Genomic DNA, 21,523 nt, shown 5'->3' with positions numbered 1-21,523 from the left:
CCAAACCAGTCCGCGAAGGGAGCTGTTCCCTCTTATTCTATATGCCAGCCTCTTAGCTTCCATTTTGAAATGATTATATGGACTATGATTTGGCTAAAATAGTGGTGTAGGGGACTGAAGGGTCTTATCAGATTCATTCCTACATGCCATCACTGTCTCTTAGCCAGAGATCCTACACACGACATAGTAGGAATAACCTGGACTTTAAAAGCTGCATTGTTTGCATTGCTTCATCCATCCCAATGTATTCCAGGTGCTTAAAAGTGTCATTCAATAAGGAGAAATAGTACATGTTGAGAAAGTGTATAAGTGTGCACACTGCATACAAATATTGGTACGATATGTTCTGGGATTGATTATGGTTAGGTTTTGTTAGCAGTTTTCTAGGTGGTTAAAAATGCAATGTCTCCTTTACGAAAAAGATAATTTGTGAGGCCCCAGCTAGAAGAAAGTTTTATATTAGATTGGACAGCTGAAGCAACACCAGCAGCACATATGATATTTGTGAACTGGAATGTTAGAGTCATTTTGTTTTCATGACCTAAGGGCACTATTTGTTGATAGATAGTTATCCTGAAGATGTAGCTATCCAGCCAAAATATGCTCGAGGATATGTATATATTAAGCACATGGACTTGCTCTTCATTTAGGAGAAAGATATACATTTTTAAATGATCAGCCACCATGATTAGCACATGTAAAGTTTCTCAATAGATAAGGTGTATTGACCCAGGCCATCTGTGCTTCTAAGTCTGATGTGAGGAACTTTACAAGATTTAAGTAAAGAAAAAATACTTTAAGGCCTACTGGAGGTAAAAGAATATTTGGAATTGTTCTTTGTATCATTCACTTGATATTTTACTAGAAATAAATGTGTATTTGTAGAGTTGCTAAACATTTCATAAGCTAGGTAGGAAAATGTTGTGAAGGAATGGTGAGAAACACATTAGTAAATCAAAGATGAGATAATGAAGACAATTCTCTTATTGCAATGTTATTTGGAATTATATTCCCAAAATCAAGAATATTGTTGAACAACACTTCTATAGAGAGCTACACCTCTATAAAATAATCAATTACCTCCAGACTATTACATACAATAGTTACCAATGGTGTCTCATATCTTGCATTTTAATTAATTAGTTATATTTGCTTATGCAAGCATCCTTTTAATTGGCTACCCCAAAAAAATCTTATGAATTGGTTTTGAAAAGGCTGTACCTTGCATTTACAATGATTATGTAATGCAAAATACTATGTAATGCAAAAAATTGTTTTTAAACAAATCACTGCAATTTAAGTAGGGATATCTTCTATTTCACTGCAGAATTATCTAGAGGTTTAAAATTTCTGAGGTTTGTATCCAAATATATTCAATCTGATACTTACCACATTACAAAACCAGCAACATTCCCACACTAAGACTTTTTTTAAAAGAGCAAAGGTTGCATCATTTAAGAATAACACTGAAAAAAAAATCTTTGGCTTACCTCGTTTGGAGTGGTATCTACCACAAAAACATTGCACGGCTATGAGAATTGCAAGAGTTTCTGAAAGGAACTCCACAGAGGAATGCCTTATCTCAGGAACAGTGAACACTTACCAAAGCTCAGTTGTAAGGAGATTTTTTTTTTAATCCTTCAATTTAATGTGGGGCAGCTTTGTTTTCAGAATGTAAGCCCCATCGCATGAAGGGAAAATTCTGCATTTAATACAAATGAAATTTATCAACTGATCTGCATGTCTGAAATGGTCAGAGTTCTTAAGTCCATAGCAAAATCAAGCAGACATTGCAAATAATCGGGATAGCAACTTAAGATTTTAACTATTCCTGGAAATACTTGGTGCTGCTGTCTATATTTCAACAATGTGTAAATATTAGGATGTACTTACAGAATACAGAATAATGGAGTTGGAAGGGACCTTGGAGGTCTTCTAGTCCAACCCCCTGCTCAAGAAGGAGACCTTATAGCAGGGGTGTCGAACTCAATTTCATTGAGGGCCGCATCAGCATTACGGTTGCCCTCAAAGGGCCAGTAACACGTAAGACTATGACAACTCAGTGGCCAGGTGGGTATGGCTGGATGGGCATGGCTGGCTCGATGATGCTCACTCGGCACAGCTGACTCGGGATGGCTGGGTCGGGACAGAACAAGTTGCACCAGCTAAAGGAAGCACTTTGCCAGTGTTCCCTACTGGCAAAGCAGGAGGCAGAGGATGACAATGCTTCTGCATGTGGAAGCGTGGAAGAGAAAGCTTGCAGGAAGCCGTTTTCTAAATTCATCTGGACTCACCTCGAATCCACTTTTACAGCACTGCATGTTAAAATATTGCAAGCTAATGTGTTATCGGAAAAATTATTGTGATTTATAGCCACACTTACACAGCATTTTCCTTTTTAACGAATTATAATCACATGCCTGCTTCCACAATGACATATTTTTTTCTTTTTAAAAAGTGAGCAAAAAAGTTTCCAGAGAAAATGATTAATTGCAGGTGATGCAATAATGTTTTAAAACTTGGATGCATCCCTATATTTACAATAACTGCTGTCCAAAGATCATCTAAACAAGTTAACACTGGGGTCTCCTCCGTATCACTGGATATCTCAAGCTAAGGCATTTTATATAGAAAACGAGTCTCTTTCTTTTCAAAGATGCATACCATGACCTTTAAAGCTGAGTGAAGTATTGCATCGAAGCTGAATCTGCTGCCTTTACTCAAGCAATCGTTCCTGTTACCTGGGGAAGTGAGTTAAAATCCTTCTGAAGGGCTCAGGAATGTTTTCCTCCCACATCATGAAACACCGAATCCCCATTTCAGGGTCTTTTGCTACTACAGCTTACTGCTGGAATGAACCACCCGCAAGACTGGCGATGTTACAGTTTGGAAATAGCATAGTCCTGGACGGGGTCTCGGGTAGCCAGGAGCTTGTCCTTGACATCTTTGAATGGAGACACAAATATTTCTGCTTTGGGGGTTCCCATGGGACACTGGGACTACACCCAGGATTACACCCCAAGCCCTAGGGAAGAACCCCATGCTTATGGGAATTGTTTCTGCTGGACCTCTGGCTTGCCAGGGCTGGAAGGATCACATACTGCAGGGGGTGGCAAAGACAAGGATGGGTGAAAAGAAGGGGCGGGCACAGTAGACCCGGACTGCTACTTTGTGGCAGAGTAGAAAGTGGCAACTAAAGGCATCTCCAGAGCTTGGGATTTCCCACCCTGCCACCTGTGGAGCCGCTTGGTGCTGCTCCAAACTGTGGGGAAATGGGTGGCAGCGCCTGCTTGTACTCCCGACTCTGCTGCTCCTTGGCAGGGGGAGTTGGGACAGGGTGAGGTGAGCCCAGGTCCCCCCACAAAGGCGAGGCAGAGGGGGTCAGCCACTCGCTGTTGCTAACCACCTCACGGGCTGGATCCGGCCACGGGCCTGGAGCTTGAAATGTTTGCCCTATACCATTTCAGACAAAGCCTCCCATGATGAAGCACCCACAATGTCTGAAGGCAAGACCTTCCACTGGTTGATTGTTCATTTTTAGGAAATTTCTCTTTAGTTTTAGGTTGCTTCTCTCCTTGATTATAGTTTCCATCCATTGTTTCTTGTCTTGCCTTCTGGTGCTTTGGAAAATAAGGTTCATTTTCTTTGTGGCAGCCCCTGAGATATTGGAGCGCTGTTATCATATCACCCCTAGTCCTTCTTTTCTCTAGACTGGCCATACCCAATTCCTGGAACCATTCATGTTTTAGTCCCCAGGTCCGAAATCATCTTGTTGCTCTTTTCTGAACTCTTTTTAAAGTCTCAACATCTTTTTTATAATGTGACTAAAACTGGATGCATTATTCCAGATGTGGTCTTACTAAGGTTTTATAAAGCAGTACTAATACTTCCCATGATCGTGTCTCGATCCCTCTCTTTATGCAACCAAGGATACATTAGCTTTTTTGGGCTGTTGTGGCACACTGCTAGCTCAGCAGTTAAGTGATTGTCCATTTGGACTCCAAGATCTGTACTCGTATAATTGTTTTTTCTTGCCTAAGTATAAAATCTTATTTTTCTCTACGTTACATTTCATTTTGTTGGATAGGGCCCAGTGTTCAAATTTGTCAAGATCCATTTGGATCCTGAGCCTATCTTCTGGGTTGTTGATCAAACATTTTACAAAATATACAGTTGCTCTAGTTTTTTTAGCCATTTATATATGACCATTGCTATAAGTAGCAATCATTGATGCCATTTTCCCTTCCAGAAACAACTCTATTGGTGCTTGATACATTAATTTTCAGATTCATATACCTTGCTGCATCAGATGTCTATTTCATATTTGAATTATTCAAGTTGTCAGGCAAAAATATAGCATTATCTATATGAAATAGTATTATACATTTATGTCTGCATCTAAAACACATCAAATGTTTGCTCAATTATTCCTTAGGCATTGATTTATTAATGCATAAATAACCAAGAGGATATTGCACAACTTTGTCAAAATACTTTACTTCAGTCACTGGCCAGTATTACATATGGTACATATGGTAACATAAAACATAGGAATAAAAGATAAATGAAACAAAATGGAGTAAAAGAACACAACCAGCATAGGTGAAACTTTGTCAATTCATTGTGAACACTGAGACTCTTAAACTACTTCAGAAAAGAACATCATACAAAAAACAGATAAACAAGAAAGTGACATTTATTCCGGCTCCAAAGAGCTTGCTGCATACTTTTCAGCCAAATTGACTATTAGTGTCAAATTATGCTTTCATATCCAGTACTTCAGTTTGTGACTTGTGACTTTGTTTCAGTGAACTGGAGAGCATTTTAATTGTCCAGAGTAGAGAAAAACTAAATACAGACACTTAGAGCAATGCTTCAAGCTTTGGTTTATTCTTAAATTAAGTATCTATATTTCATAACTCTGCAGTCTTAATAAACAATTTATTCTTGGATATGGACTCTTTCACTGTTTCACTCTAACATAAGTAGCCTTCCATGAGAAAAAATACAATTAAACAAATGAAGTAGATTATAAGGTTTTTTTGAGTGCACTTCATATTAGCTGCTCATACATTTGGAATGCATTTAAATACTTTTGAGAAAAATGAAATAATAATAACAATAAAAAATTAACTTCAATAGTCTTCACAGCTTTTTTCAATCAATGTTTTAAAATGCCTGTACAGATATTTATAAAAATAATTTCAATATGGCACAAAGATGAAATCCTCAAGAAAAAAAAAAACCTGTTCCGGAAGTTTTGAGTGCCTTACACAAAATGAGCTTCCCTGTGCTCCAGTTCTTGCATCCGCTTTGGCCTTAATCTCTGATAAGCAGGCTTCAAGTCTGCAGGGGACGGGGTTTCAAAACTGGATTTTTGTTCCTTTCTAGGTTGGCTAGAGAAATCCAAAAAGCTGCGATCAAGGCCAGGATTCACACCTAGTCCTGGCATGTCATTATGGATTGCTGCTGCACAACATTTGGATGCAGAACTCTCACCATTTGGTTTGGCATTATTGTTGGGTGATGATGGTTTATAAAATGTTTCTCTTGGTGGTTGAAAACATCTTGGCTTTTTCAAAGTAACAACAGGAGTAGAGGCTTCTTTTACAGTTGTGATCGGTCCTGTATATGGCTTACAAAGTATTATGGCATTTGGTGAATTGTTAACAAAGTTGCCGGATGCATTTAAGGCACATGTATTTACAGATTCTTGTGTTAGGTTTTCATGGATATTGGTCATAATCTTTGCTGTTTTTGATGTTATGTCATATTGTTTATATTGCTTGTCCCAAGTCTTTTTCTGAGTTTGTGGGTCATAATAAGAAATTCTAGAGCCAGCATTAGCAGAGGGAAGTGCCTGTGTCTCAGAAATGTCTTCAATGACAGGACTTTTCCCAAGTTTGTCTGGGTTCAGACTTGCATTCTGGAAATTTTGTTCATTTAAAATACAAGAAGGAAGCACTGATCCTAAAGGTAAACTCACAGGACGTGAACATGGCTTGGACTTGTGACAGCGCGTCCGAACTTTAATTATTTGATGTTTAGGTCTTATTAACTGATCACTGTAAACATCATACTCAGTTTCAAGGTCATGCTTCCCATTGTCTTGATCTGAAACTGGAGTCGCTTTATTGTCTAGGAAGGAGAGAAATGTTTCAAGTGTCATCAAAATGTATTAATCTTGAATATTAACTAGAAAGGATACACATTTCAGAGAATCACATTTCTTGTTTCTGCCTCTTACACATTGTTGTTTTAAAACAATTATGCCTGAAAGACAGATTAGCCAACTCCAGAATCCCATTATATTTCTTGTATTTATTATGATTCACATTCCTCAACAATTTAAGAAGGAAGGAACTCTCCTACAACTGTTTTGCAAGAAGCTACCCACAATGGAATTTCATCTCTCCGGTTTGTTTTTGTTAGTAGAATGAACACCAACATTTTACATTTGTTTTTTTAACTTAAACTTCTCCAACTTTGCATTCTCCAGATGGAATCACTTGTTGGGAATTTCAAGTGGTTGAATTCCTAACATATCTGGAGAGACAGCTCTCCATAGTTGAAAGTCAGGCTAATTGCAGAATTAACATGGTAAAACAATTCAAATGAAAGATTCTCACAACTAGACCCTACATAAAGATATTCTCATAATTCAAATTTAGCACCATATTGGATGGGAACAGCCTACAATCATCTACCATAAATATTAGAGAACCACAATATTTAAACATTTTTACTTATTTCATCATTATGAAAACTGAATGTGATAATTAGGCTGCCAAAAAATCAGATTGTCTTTCAGAAAGGACAAACAAGAGATAGCGTTTACAGACTTAGGGAACTCTCAGGCCAGACATCACGTTTAAGCACTATCTAGCAGCCTGTAAGCCTGCATAAATTGTGCTGTCTGCACAGCTAACCCTTAACACCTTAAAAGTTGACATTTTTCATCAACACCTGGCACCAATTTAATCTAAATAAACAATTGCTTCGGCTTTTAAACATATAATAATTCAAGAGTAACAAGAATAACTGTATAAAAATTTCAGTTGTAAAACTAACCTGATTTTTTTATAGGTACAGTGTCATTTTCCAAAGCCAAGATGGAAGTAAATTCTGAAACAGCATTTTGCTTGCCAAGACTGAGTTTTCTTTCAAGAGTCCTGGTTGATTCTAAGAAAGAAACCAACAATGCAAGCATTAACTGTATATTTGCACACAAAAATTGAATATAATGTGGAAGTCATCCATGGAGATTGTTAGGATCTAAATAGTAGAAAACGGGTTCAAACTGAACTATAGTAAGATTGAGCTACAGATGTATATTGAGATACCCCCTGTGTTGCATTGCTCTTGAAGGAAGAGGTCCATAAAGAGAATATCTTTATGTAGACCCTACATAAAGATATTCTCATAATTCAAATTTAGCACCATATTGGATGGGAACAGCCTACAATCATCTACCATAAATATTAGAGAACCACAATATTTAAACATTTTTACTTATTTCATCATTATGAAAACTGAATGTGATAATTAGGCTGCCAAAAAATCAGATTGTCTTTCAGAAAGGACAAACAAGAGATAGCGTTTACAGACTTAGGGAACTCTCAGGCCAGACATCACGTTTAACCACTATCTAGCAGCCTGTAAGCCTGCATAAATTGTGCTGTCTGCACAGCTAACCCTTAACACCTTAAAAGTTGACATTTTTCATCAACACCTGGCACCAATTTAATCTAAATAAACAATTGCTTCGGCTTTTAAACATATAATAATTCAAGAGTAACAAGAATAACTGTATAAAAATTTCAGTTGTAAAACTAACCTGATTTTTTTATAGGTACAGTGTCATTTTCCAAAGCCAAGATGGAAGTAAATTCTGAAACAGCATTTTGCTTGCCAAGACTGAGTTTTCTTTCAAGAGTCCTGGTTGATTCTAAGAAAGAAACCAACAATGCAAGCATTAACTGTATATTTGCACACAAAAATCGAATATAATGTGGAAGTCATCCATGGAGATTGTTAGGATCTAAATAGTAGAAAACGGGTTCAAACTGAACTATAGTAAGATTGAGCTACAGATGTATATTGAGATACCCCCTGTGTTGCATTGCTCTTGAAGGAAGAGGTCCATAAAGAGAATATCTTTATGTAGACCCTACATAAAGATATTCTCATAATTCAAATTTAGCACCATATTGGATGGGAACAGCCTACAATCATCTACCATAAATATTAGAGAACCACAATATTTAAACATTTTTACTTATTTCATCATTATGAAAACTGAATGTGATAATTAGGCTGCCAAAAAATCAGATTGTCTTTCAGAAAGGACAAACAAGAGATAGCGTTTACACTTAGGGAACTCTCAGGCCAGACATCACGTTTAAGCACTATCTAGCAGCCTGTAAGCCTGCATAAATTGTGCTGTCTGCACAGCTAACCCTTAACACCTTAAAAGTTGACATTTTTCATCAACACCTGGCACCAATTTAATCTAAATAAACAATTGCTTCGGCTTTTAAACATATAATAATTCAAGAGTAACAAGAATAACTGTATAAAAATTTCAGTTGTAAAACTAACCTGATTTTTTTATAGGTACAGTGTCATTTTCCAAAGCCAAGATGGAAGTAAATTCTGAAACAGCATTTTGCTTGCCAAGACTGAGTTTTCTTTCAAGAGTCCTGGTTGATTCTAAGAAAGAAACCAACAATGCAAGCATTAACTGTATATTTGCACACAAAAATCGAATATAATGTGGAAGTCATCCATGGAGATTGTTAGGATCTAAATAGTAGAAAACGGGTTCAAACTGAACTATAGTAAGATTGAGCTACAGATGTATATTGAGATACCCCCTGTGTTGCATTGCTCTTGAAGGAAGAGGTCCACAAATTGGGTACCTCCTGGATTTGCAGTTGCAGCTGCATCAACAGGTAGACTATGGCCAGGGATGCCTTTGCCCAGCTTTGGCTGGTGTGCCAATGCTGGCCTTACTTCAGGCGAAATGACATGATTACAGTGTGTCATGCCCTCATCACCACTCATCTAGACTAACCCTAACTTGAACTACATGGGACTACCATTGTTTTTCCTTAATGAGGTTGACCCTCTGGAATGGCCTTTCATATCACTAGTGATTCTAAAATAATTCACCTTCTGAAGCGCTCAAGATGGAGTTTTTCCAGATGGTCTTTTGGTATTGATTCCAGGTAGCAAATTTAGTCTAGTGGTTAAGGCATTAGAGTACAAGCTAGGAGATTGTAAATTCTAATTCCACTTTAAGCATCAAAAGTCACCTGGGCACCTTTTTTAATCTCTCTCTCAGCCCAACTCACCTCATAGGGTTGTTGTTGTGGAGAAAATAGAAGCGGAAGGAGTGTTAGGTATGTTTGCCATCCTGAGTTATTGAAAACAATCATAAAGGTTTAAAAATAAAATATATAGCGTTTTTATTGCTACATTGTCTTTTGTTAACCATTGAAAATCAATTTATGATTGAAGTGGAATTTAAATTTGATAAATAAGATTATTTAAGGTCTAAAATATTTTAACACTGTTTTTTCAATTTCACAGGGGCCATCTATATTTATCTCCACTAATTAAGAGACAGTTCTGGCTCACTGATGAATTTGTCAATAAAATGAAGACCCAGATTATTGGGGGGCAATATTTTTTGACTCTGTAAACTACTTAGAGAGGGCTATAAAACATTATGAAGCAGTATATAAGTTTAAATGCTATTGCTATCTATTGTAACATACAAACACTTACCTTTCACTAAAGAATCAGATTGGAAGGGAGAACGTTTGCTACCATCTGGTTCTTCAAAAGATATGCTTCTTTTAGTAGAATTTTTCCTCTTGACACTCTGTCAATAATAACAATAACAGTAGAATATATTTTCTTAAATGAAATACTACAAATATAATGGAATATTACAGATATGGTTCTTCGATAGAAACTCACTCCCTTCGCAGCCACCAAGAGTACTCCTTTTCTTTCTTGAGATGCTTGTTTATCTTCTACTGATAAAATATTTTTAATACAAAAAGAATTTTCATCAGATTCAGTTGCAGCTGATGAATGTTCCTGGGCAGTGTCAAAGATCTTCTCATAGTGAGTGATGAGAAGTTCTACCATCCGGGCTTGATATGGATAATCCACAAGTGAAGATAGTGAGAGTGTAGCATCTGTCTCACGTGGTCTGATCAAAGTTGGACCAAATATAATGCCAAGATTGCAGGCAGACATTTTATTTTCATCAGAATGTTCACTAACTCTGCATAGAAGAACAGACAATTCATAGAAGTTTTGAATGTACCAACAAATATTGCCAACTAACATTAATCAAAACTTAATGTCTAGATATCTGAGGGACTACCTATCTCCAATTGTTTCTGGCTTCCTAATATATTCCAGGAGAGAAGTGTGCCACTGCTTCTCTCTGCCACCACCATTCCCTGCCTTTTGTGTATAACAGCCACTCTCCCCACTCCCCCCACAAAAAAACAGACAGTGCCTTTTCTTCTCCTGGAGTTCTGAAAAGATCTAACTGCTTCAGGTAAGGGGTTAATGATGTGACTGACTGTTGTTATTATGATTGTTTTAATCCAAGCTTTGTTGTTTATGTTTTTAAAAAATGTTTTTATTGTTTTGGATTCTAAAAGTCACCCTGGGCCTTACAAGTTACCTACCACTGGGTAGTTATAACAATTTTAAATAAAAAACAAAAAAAATGTATTGAATTTTATAATTGATGTTAATATAGTAAATATAACAATTCACTAAATAGAAAGGGATATTATTTTCATTACTACATATATTTCTAGAAAAGTATATAGAAAAATCTAGTTGCCGGTTGATTCGGAATGCTCTTACCTGCGTAGATGAGCTAAGAGAAACTGCAGTGTGTTACGGTTTGCTGTAGGTAACAATTTCAGAAGATCTTTAATTTTAAGTATGATCCTATTCAATTCAATGCAAACTGGTTGTTGTTTGTTTAATTTTGGTCTCATCTGCTTCCTATCAAGTTCCTTATTAATATTCTGGCTTTCTTTTGCAAGTCCAATGAATTCATTATAAAATCGAGACAAAATCAAAGGTTCAGGGAGCTGAGGGAAAGAACACCAAAATCCATGTGAAATTTTATCTTAACTTTATGTCCTTCTTTTCATTTGTCCAATCCTTTTCTAGAAAGTTTCTGAATTTTTTTCTGCATAATTAGCATATTGTAAAAAATTCACATAGCACTGTTGATTCCACTTCTTATAGCTTAGATTTTAACAACACTTCTATCTGTGTTTTTCAGTTTTACTTTGTTTAAATGACCAATTTTGTTTTATTTGTAAAAAGTTTCTAAAAATAAAAATCTGATAGTTGAGAGTTATTAATCTGGTTTATTACAGAACAAGAGAACAATTACAATATCTTGAATAGAAGGACTTTGTGAGTGGATTCATCCATTAAAGTCTATGACTTAGACCAAGGGTCTTCAAACTTGACAGCTTTAAGACTTGTGGACTTGAACTCCCAGAACTCCTGACTAACATAACTGGAGGAGGAATTCTGAGAGTTGAATCCACAAGTCTTAAAGCTGTCAAGTTTGAAGACCCCGACTTAGACCGTGATTTGACAAACAATAATCTCTGTTTCCCAGAAGAAAAGCAAGTACTATACAGGTGAATTCAGTTACCATGTGTATCAATCTGAGTAAGAGGAAAAGGCAAGTGAGAGCTTGCAGTTCAAGAGCTAAAAAGAAAGTTAAGGAAGAGGTATGGAGTATCAAATATAAACCCCAATGAATTCCCCATTCAGACTCGTAGCCTGTGTTTGTATGATATATTTGAACCTATCAGCTGTTTACTAAACATGGATCACAGTGCACAATCATGACTTAATATTTCCCAGTTTTCATTAAAAAGAAGCTTTGCAACTGTTATGTTCAATACTGATGCTAATATGAAATCAGACACTACTGCAAGCTGTATTAGACTTCAGGAAATGATAGTAAGGGAATATGGAAGTCCAGCATATGTAAACATTAATGTAAGTAATCACTATTCACAAGAGTCGTATCTTTTTTCCTCCTCACAATATAGCCAATTCTCTTGACTACAAAATATTGTAACTTAAACAGTAACTTCCACTGTTTTGGTGCAAATAGTAAAAACTGAGGCATTTATTTTAAACATATTAACAGCTGCACCACAACGAACAGCAAAAAATAGTAAGAGGTATAATATTTGATCAATGAAGCAGCTAAGAGATAGAGAAAAGATAGAATTTTGAACTGCAGCAGAGGAGAATCAGGTTAATCACTAGGAATACACATGGAAATTTCATACTTATGTTTCACTAGAATGTAATGAAGCATTCAGATACGCCGTAATTTCAAAATGGACTTTTTATATTATTTTAGTATTATACTCTCACATTTATAGAGTTGCTGCATTAATAAAAATGACAATTCTTTTTTAAGAGTACGTTGTCAGCATTAACCTAAGCCCTATATTCTCACAGGATACGTTTCACTTTTTTGAGCCATTTATTTCAAGCATTAGAGATATATTTTTTCTCCACGTGGGTATAGTAAAAAAAAGATGTGTTTGGGTTTTTGTTATTGTCCAGAAATTTATTCCCTTTCATTTTCTTAATTTTTCCCATTTTTTTCCAGCTAATTTTCCCTGTCCACTTATTCTATGTTAATCATACTTAAAATACTTAAAATAGCTAATTTTAATTAACCTGACAAAAATCAGCAACTATGAAAAACCAATAGCAATCTAATTTTAAGAACGATTGTTTTCTATCCTTCCAATACAAGCAACAGAGCCAAAGGGTAAACCTCCCTGAATCACCTCAACACTGGAATTTTCACAAAACTCTACAAGGAAACATGTCCATGGTCCACCATAATAAATCTCTCAATATACAAATAAGAATAAAGAAGGCAATAATGTTTATTTACCTGGCGAAGAAATAATTTAAGGACATTACTTATATCATGCGCATTGAGTTCAGATAATTCTACCAAATCTTTCCCATTTTCAAATGATTGACAAAGTTTTTCAACTCTGGATTTGGCTCCATTCACACGGTAAATCCCCTTAAATGTGAAACAAATGTCATTAATAATTGTAAAAACAAATTTTGAAGAAAAGCATTTGAAAACCAGTATGAATCTTTACCTTGACATTTAAGGCTCTGCTTTCAATTTCAGAGGTACACTTTCTTATGATGAAAGGGATACCATCTTGACTATTTTTAGAAACTTGAGTAAATTCTACCCCAAACAAATGAAGTTTTCCATGAAGCTTCTTATGCCCACACTGAATAGCTAAAGTCTCCAAACATTTTTTATGACAGGAAAGTGAGCACTAAAAGAAGCAGCAAAGAAATGAGATATTAAAAACAGGGTAAGGGCATATAGCACCTACTGTTCAGCTCATCATCTAACTTCATTTAACTTACTTAAAGCATTTAGCTTCTTTCAACTAGTTCACAGTGATTTGGTACTACTTTAAAAGCTTTTGAATAATTAACAGCTGCTTGACCATTTGTTCTATGAGCAAAAAGGCAGGCATATAAATGTACTGTATATCCACTGTAAATGCAGCTATACGAGTATACCAGATCCAAAGTAGCTCTTAAACATGAGGCATAATGAATACTTCACCAACAAACCTTTCTACTAAGCCTAATAAATCACTAGAAAGGAGAACCATTTATATTATCTAGGCAAATATACTGCCAAGCTGGTAAGATAAATAGACACTATCCTCTCTGGCACTTTAACCTTCCTATAGTAGCTTTACATCTCCATGCACCTCAGTCATGGAAACCATAAGGTATGAAATTATATGATGTGAATCTAATAACTTGTATCACCTACAACGCATTATCAGAAAGCTAAAAGATGTTTGAATTTCCAACCTCTTCACATTCCGCTCCATGGAATACTACCAGACTATCACATTCTCTGCATTTGGATGGAGACCTCAGTTTCCGAAGTTTGTGTGTTTGTGCTGCCTTAGACAGAAGTGTGTTTCGAAAAGGTCCAGGAGTACTGGCAATTTCAACTACTAGGTCATTTAAACCTTAGAATAAAAAAGTCTATTATTAGCTTTTCAGAGTGCAAGGAATACACACTAATATTTTCAATTATTTATCCTATGAAATGATATCCTATTAATGATGCATATAATGTGTTCAGTGAAGTAAATCTACCTATATATACACCTATGTATGAGACCCTAATCCTGAGAAATTCTGTGGATTCTTGTCTTATCATTTTATCATATAATGGGGGTGAAAGAAATTGCTCACAATTTCATATTTCTACTTTTGAAAAAGTTAAGTCAAATCATACATTTCTATATATTTACTGAATCATTATTTATTGGTTTTGAAATATCTACTAGCATATCACCCCAAGCCAAAAGAACCCAAACAATAAAAATCCCTGCTTATTTAGCTCCAGCTCCTATCAAACATATGTCTAGCAGATGTATTACCCTTTTAAGCAGAACAGCCAAGCTTCATTTTGCAGAATTCTTGTACTTACTGAAAAATGCTCTTTCAGCTCAACAAATATTATTTGTTGGCTTAGAAAAGATAAACATATCCACTATCTACCCTTCTGTTTCTAAGTTTAGGAATAAAAAAAATGGGGCTGCAAAATGTCCTTAGAACAAAAGATGAATGCAGCTTAGAATTATATTACCACAGTCAGGTGAAGGTGCCTCTCTCTCATCAAGATCATCTGCAGATGACATGGTCCCAATGGATGGTGTACGAGGAAGTCTTTTAAAGTCACCTACTAAACAGCCAAGAAATGGACAACTTAAGCCCTTCTGTTGCATTTCTTTTGCTTCACTAACTTACAGCAATAATACTAGCATTGAAGAATAATATTTGTACCTGGGCTAGCAGATGGAGAATCCACAGATCGTGATTCACTGCTTCCTCCTGCACTTTCAGAATCACTGCACATTCCCCAACTTTGATTACCAACTGACCAGGGTCTAAAAGGTGGTGTGCTTCGTATAGCTTTAAATGAGAAGGAGAAATAGGTTTAATGACTTCAGATTCTTCACATATAAAACAAAGCCTCTCACAGCCCATATATAAATTGTAAAAATCAAAACTGGAGGCACCCTTCACCATACTACCGAAAGAACTATACATTCTCTGTGCCTGTACAAGCCACTGTTTTGGTTGTGCATGCTCTGCAAAATGGTAGTTTTGCTGTATTCATCCAATGGGATACTCTGAATCATAACTATGTCAGAACAAAGCAATCCAAGAAGCATCTGAATGCAAAACCTGAGCAGTAAATCAGAAATTTAGTTGTACAAATTTGCTCACAGGAAAGACATTAATTGACATCAAGTCTAACTTCTACATTCTAACTTCTACATCCCAATTATATACCTGGTGTAAACCAATGAAAAGGCCTTGAAAACATGAGCTACCATTCTTGAACAACTAATCATTAGACGAAAATAGCCTCTATGATAATAGTGACAAACTTATCCTCAATAAACAAACTGAAATGGATAAATAGTAAACACATATCTAATATTTATTATATTTAAAATATGTTATTAACTTTCACATATTTCAACATTTTTCTACATTTACTGTTTGATCTTTGTTTCATTTCTTTGGAGAGGAATTATATTGTTCAGTTTCTATTTGTATTTCACTCTGGTTTCCTGACAATATTAATTGAAAAATTTTAAACTCTCACTTTCCAAAATTAAATTATGAGTCTTAATTATGTTTCATTTCCATTTATGTATTGACTTATGTAAAATATTTTGTTGAAGGCAACAAAATTACAATATACAATAAAAATACTACATTAGAATATTGGCAGTTAAAATTGTTTACATAAATGATCAACTGAAGTATTACCCGAGATATCTGCACTGCTCAGAGATCTTTTGTCTCCAATCTTTTGAGAGCCAAGATAGGCTGAGCTTGTAGTATCATCTAGTAACTGAATAGGATCATCTCCTGAACATTGAGGTATGCGTATTGGGGATGCAGGAACATTGTTTGATTGTTCACCGAAAACTCTGTGAAAGGGGACAAATCATTATTTGGAATTGCACTGTTTTCCCAATTTATCCCAACAAATCAACATTTTACACTTCTCTTCAACATTTTAAATGCTTAAATATAGAGCTATAACCATAAATACTGAATCTTCCTTGATAACTTTCAGCAACCTGGCAAGCAGAGATTCAATCCAGAGATTATACAACTAATTTAGCAACAATCTCTGCTCAATTTCTCAGGACCGTTAGCTTCAAAATAATCCTAAAATAGTGTCTGGCATCTCAGTTAAATTTATTTAAACAATTTCCAACTTGTAGTGAGTGTTGCTATAAGAATTCATCATACTGGCCAGCAGGCACACTTTCAGCCTGGCATTCTCCAATGGGTTCTAGGTAACTTTAAACAATCCTGCTGGGCAGCTACTCAGAGTACACTTAGTGACTGAGATGTGTTACACGCAGGCCTCCCCCAAACTTGCACTCCTGTGGGAGCACTCCATTATTCTGCTGATTAATTTCCTGATCTTTCATCTCCAAAATCAAATCACTCACTAGGACTTCACTTCCCCAACTCTTTTGTTAATTAATTAAAATGTATTAAATAAATTTAAATGTATTTAACTAATTTAACGTATCTTGATGACATATACCCAGCTTCCCTTAGATTGCTGATTCATATGCAAAGATCAGAATAAAGTAAAAAGAAGAACAATCCTCCAAGCTTTAATGGACTCTGGGTAAAAACACCAATGAAAATGTGAGAAAAATGGGTGGCTCCAAAATTAGATATAGATAGATAGATAGACAGACAGACAGACAGACAGACAGACAGACAATCAGACAGACAAAGTAAAAGGTTTAAAATGAAAATGCAGTGTAAGCCAACTCTAAGTGCCCCTGTATATTGGGTTTTCTCCAAAATTGTATGATCCTATATACAGTATGTTACACATCAAACAATTCAATCCACCTGTTTTATGTTTCCTTGACATTCAAAGTTCAATATTCTATGACTGAAATGAGCAAGCTAAATCTTCCATTATTACTTTTGTTTTTACAGTGATTATGGTTTTGAAATTTTTGGCAGACACTAGCTCTGTATTTAACACTGATGAGAATTATGAACATCTCCCACCCTGCAACTGAGAAAAAAGTCATAATTGTCTGAGCAGTTTTAGTCATGGACAAGAGGGAAATCTTTGAACAGGAGTTCAAAGATGTAAGAAATGAAGACTCCTCTAAACAGCAAAAAAACAGACAAATGTGATTTAAAATAACAAATAAATAGAACTGTAAAGAATCCTGCATATGACCAAGAAATCCAAATATTCCCAGGTTTTTATATAAATCATTTATGTAACAACCATATCCCTACAACATTATAGAATCAATAATTAAAATGTATTCTTCAATTATAGTAATTAATTATGGGAAAGAAGACTTAGATATACTGGTAAACCTAACCAAACGCAGAATTTTGCTAAATTCAAAACATTAACTTAAGAATGCTTCTCACCTGCTTTTAAGCCCCATTTCAATTTGTTTTCCCACCATTTAATAGGTATCCAACTAGTAATGCAACAAGTGATGATTTTATTTCTTTATCTACATTTAATTTCTTTAGCTGAACTTTTGATTCCTATTTACTGTCAAATATGGAAGAATATATCTGATATCTCACCCTCCACCCTGGGAAGTTTGAGTTTCAAAGCAAACAGACTCCGTAGGAACATCATATGTTGGTAAATTCTTCACATACTCAAATAACTTTTTTCCTGGATCGTACAGTTTTGCCCGCTCACAAAGAAGCTGACAATTGACGGGCATAGAAACATACAGAGTATGTTGTAAGTGGAAGATGTTCACCGTCGCCTACATGGAAGATAGGTTTGTCAAGACTTCATAGTACTTTTTAGAAACAGCAAAATACAAAGAAACTACAAAGTCTTAGATACATGTAGTTTAATTAAAATAAAACCCAAACTCTACAAATAGTTCTAAGCCTACATTTTCTTTACAATTAACCTATTATAAAACAAAGCAGCTTTAAACTAAAGTTTAAACTGTAGCTCCATTTTTCATGCTTTTATTTTATTTCATTAAATAAAATAAATATTACTTAGAAAATGTATATATCCACCTCTTGGTCACAGGGACTCTAGGTCAGAGTTCCCCAACCCTTCTGGGTTGGAGGCCCAGAGTGGGGGGAAGGGGAAAGAGGGGATGGTTTTGTGGGAGGGGCAGGCACACGCACTGGCCAGCTACTTATTCAGCCCAGTGGCCAATAGGCCGTGGCCCAGCAGTAGGCATTGGCCCACAGGTTGGGAACCTCTGCTTTAGGTAGCGTGCAAACAATAAAAATATAGTATAGAAATAGAAATAAAACAAATCAATAATGCCTGCCCACCCACTTGTTGATCTTCTTCAAATTTTCAATGTTGTTTTAAAAGATAAACATGAGACCCTTTGCTTAATACCAGTGTATACAAAAAACAACAAACTACATTGATACTCTCATCAAATATTATGACAGAAGCTACACTGTTACATAAAGAGGCAAATATGGCAAAGATAACCTGATATAATCATACAGGAAATGAGGTTCTGGATCTGGGAGCTTTTTTCATTTGCAGAGTTTTCTCTATAGCAGGAACACAAAAATATAGCTTACCAACATCCATTTTGCAGCATTCAAAGGCCAGATTTAGTGGGGCTCTCAACTTACCATGAAAACAGGGTATGACTTTTTAGCTAATGAAAGTAGTACGATTTCTCTTCAGTCAGGTTTTTCAAGTTTTACTTTAACTCAAGTGGGTCCAATTTTTTGCCCTGCCTGGCTGCGCTGAATGAAGAGGAACTGCCTTGGGCCACATATAAAATATATAATATAATCAATGTATGTAAATAATATACTTCCTTTATTATTTATATTTTTATTATGATTTTGTGCAGCCACATTACTAGGTGTAAGGGCCGCATGTGACCCATGGGTTGTGGGTTGGACATGCCTGGTTTAATGGAATTAACTGTGGATTTCATTGTTTTATGAGAGTGTGGGGTTTTGTTTTGTTTTTTGTTATCTGGAGTGCGACTAACAAAACTACCACCATAAATCATACCTTCCTGCCACTTTTTTCTCTCATATATTTCCCATTCAAATACTAGGAGGAGATATGAAGTTTACACTTTAAAAATTTAGCTGTGAGAGCAGTGGTTAGAATGAAATATTGTATTGAAGTACTGTACGTTAATTCAGCCCACTGGCAGCAGTTCGATTCTGACCAGCTGAAGATTGGCTCAGCCTTCCATCCTTCCAAGGTGGGTAAAATGAGGACCCAGATTGCTGGGGACAATATGCTGACTCTGCAAACCACTTAGAGAGGGCTGTAAAACACTATGGAATCGAATATAAGTAAGTGCTATTGCTATTTTAACTAAATACCACTTTTTGTACCAGAAAATTATCTGAGATAACAGAATGATTGTCTTATGCTAATGAGTTTCATGCTAATTAAAATAATAAGGAAAGTGTGAAATCATTTTCACACTACGGCAAAGTATTCAATGTTGTCATTTTAGAATTCACTAAAGGTTTTCAGATTTAAGATAAATTAAATCATATATTCTTACAGCTTTGAGTGTGAGATCACATTGATAGATTTGTTCCCGGAGCTGTGTTAAGATGACACTTTTGAAATTTTCTAGATTATTTCTCTTTTCTTCAAGTTCAGCCTTGCTGGTTTTGAAATGTTCATTGGCTTCTTCAGCCTATAACAAATGAAGGATAATAAATAAGTACTGATAAAAAAACATCCAGATAATTCTAATCCCCTTCCATAAATAACCCATAATAAAAAGTAATATGATCCATAAATATTATATAATAATATAATATAATATAATATAATATAATATAATATAATAATATAATATAATATAATATAATATAATATTATATTATATTATATTATATTATATTATATTATATTATATTATATTATATTATATTATATTTAAAATAAAATTATATAAAATAGCCAATGTCTACCTATTTGTCAAAAAGTGACCTATTTAAAGAAGATACTTTACTTTTTGGAGAGCTTCCTCTTCCAGTTTACGTTTCTTTTCTATTTTGCTGATATCTTTTGTAAAGCCCCAATTGGAGGTAATATAATCATCCTCAGCACGAAGAGTGGTTGATCTTGCCTTCTCATACTCCTCTTGCCGTTGAAGATATAATTGCTTTGCTTTTCTTACACTAGATTCCAGTTCTTGCTGTACATTCCAAAGAAAAATCTTTTATACTAAGAAGTACACCTTGTGGTAGATTATTAATATGTTAAATCAATATGATTTTTTAAATTTCCAAGCATGTTTCTACTTATTAAAACAATGATTATGATAAAAGAAACTATTACCCTTATGTCATTAAGGGAAAAAGCAATGTGTAGGCAATTGCTTACAGGTAATCCTCAACTTAACGATTATATCACACGATCACATCGAAATTTACTACCTTTATTTGTCCTTAAGTGTATCACTGCAATTATTAATCAAGACATCATTTGACCAAGCTTGTTGCTGGCTTCCACACTGATTATGCTCATTGGAAGGCAGCTGGAAAGGTTGCAAAAGGTGATCTTATAACAAGCAGGACACGCCAACCTTTGTAAATGCACAACAGTTGCCAAGTGCCCAAATCACAATCACATATCCATGGGGACTCTACATGACACTTGTCTTTTTCATACAATGTCACGATTTAAGCTCAGGAGGAAATTCAGAAGTTCAAATGAGTAAACACAATGTATAATAAACAATGATACTGACCATTTTTTTCTCTTCTCGTTGCCAAAGTTCCTTTATCTCTTTTCTTTGTCTATCCAATTCATTTTTTCTCCCAAGCAGTGGCTAAATAAGAAAAATGAACTGAGTAAAGAAGTATCATGTGTTAGCTGTTCACATAACAGTGAATTATTAATATAGTAATACTTCTTACAGAAAAAAAATTATTTACCTGTAAAAATTTATTAGTTTGAAGAGCTACTGCTGTCTGCTGCCAAAGCAGACTGTTCTCTATATCATTTTGAAATGCATTCATGAATATTGACTGGAATGGCATGTAGTCCTAAAAGCAAAAACACATAATGTAATGCTAGTATTTTTTCAAAATAATGTTAAGATTTGGATTTCCAATTATAAAAATCAAAAGTTGTTTAAACAGCTTTAATGCCAAATTAAACTGCTACAGAACACTTATTTAAAGTAATTTTAAAATGCTTATTTTTTTAAAGTGCTTAAATGATTGTTTAATTATTTGCACCTTTGAATGTCTGTTTAAATACCTGCATCTTACCATAGTTATGATATACTTCATTATAACAAATTATTCAGACTTTAAGATGCAAGATACAAACTACCAAATAACTAGGAACTTA

At 35.1% G+C, this 21,523-nt stretch overlaps 2 protein-coding genes across 13 annotated transcripts in view; both read right to left on the bottom strand.

The window, feature by feature from the left end:
- ABCA4 (ATP binding cassette subfamily A member 4) overlaps positions 1 to 2,043 on the bottom strand; it is a 112,093-nt gene extending 110,050 nt beyond the window's left edge. For 7 of the 8 annotated variants that reach the window (XR_015742929.1, XM_087930205.1, XM_087930209.1 and 4 more), the window contains exon 1: positions 1,491 to 1,597. The gene's annotated coding sequence lies outside the window, so the exon portion shown is untranslated. The other variant, XM_087930206.1, reaches the window with a different exon arrangement.
- Positions 2,044 to 4,478: 2,435 nt separating this feature from the next.
- Positions 4,479 to 21,523, bottom strand: part of ARHGAP29 (Rho GTPase activating protein 29) — a 43,410-nt gene continuing 26,365 nt past the window's right edge. For 2 of the 5 annotated variants that reach the window (XM_087930199.1, XM_087930200.1), the window contains exons 9-26: positions 21,103 to 21,213; positions 20,916 to 20,996; positions 20,175 to 20,360; positions 19,716 to 19,853; positions 17,767 to 17,957; positions 15,940 to 16,103; positions 14,941 to 15,069; positions 14,744 to 14,839; positions 13,954 to 14,117; positions 13,209 to 13,397; positions 12,989 to 13,126; positions 10,900 to 11,132; positions 9,988 to 10,300; positions 9,793 to 9,889; positions 8,602 to 8,712; positions 7,838 to 7,948; positions 7,072 to 7,182; positions 4,479 to 6,138 (exon numbers count right to left, since the gene is read on the bottom strand). In XM_087930199.1, coding sequence (XP_087786325.1) covers positions 5,270 to 6,138; positions 7,072 to 7,182; positions 7,838 to 7,948; positions 8,602 to 8,712; positions 9,793 to 9,889; positions 9,988 to 10,300; positions 10,900 to 11,132; positions 12,989 to 13,126; positions 13,209 to 13,397; positions 13,954 to 14,117; positions 14,744 to 14,839; positions 14,941 to 15,069; positions 15,940 to 16,103; positions 17,767 to 17,957; positions 19,716 to 19,853; positions 20,175 to 20,360; positions 20,916 to 20,996; positions 21,103 to 21,213 — 3,432 coding nt within the window. In that variant the 3' untranslated portion in view covers positions 4,479 to 5,269. The remainder of the gene's footprint in view (positions 6,139 to 7,071; positions 7,183 to 7,837; positions 7,949 to 8,601; positions 8,713 to 9,792; positions 9,890 to 9,987; positions 10,301 to 10,899; positions 11,133 to 12,988; positions 13,127 to 13,208; positions 13,398 to 13,953; positions 14,118 to 14,743; positions 14,840 to 14,940; positions 15,070 to 15,939; positions 16,104 to 17,766; positions 17,958 to 19,715; positions 19,854 to 20,174; positions 20,361 to 20,915; positions 20,997 to 21,102; positions 21,214 to 21,523) is intronic. The other 3 variants (XM_087930203.1, XM_087930201.1, XM_087930204.1) reach the window with 3 other exon arrangements.

This window comes from Pseudonaja textilis, chromosome 3 (assembly GCF_049901715.1).
Source record: "Pseudonaja textilis isolate UNSWEBS1 chromosome 3, rPseTex1.2, whole genome shotgun sequence".
In the NCBI taxonomy this organism is placed as follows: domain Eukaryota; kingdom Metazoa; phylum Chordata; class Lepidosauria; order Squamata; family Elapidae; genus Pseudonaja; species Pseudonaja textilis.
Note: the sequence above shows the minus strand (reverse complement) of the source record. Positions and strands in the feature narration are given on the sequence as shown.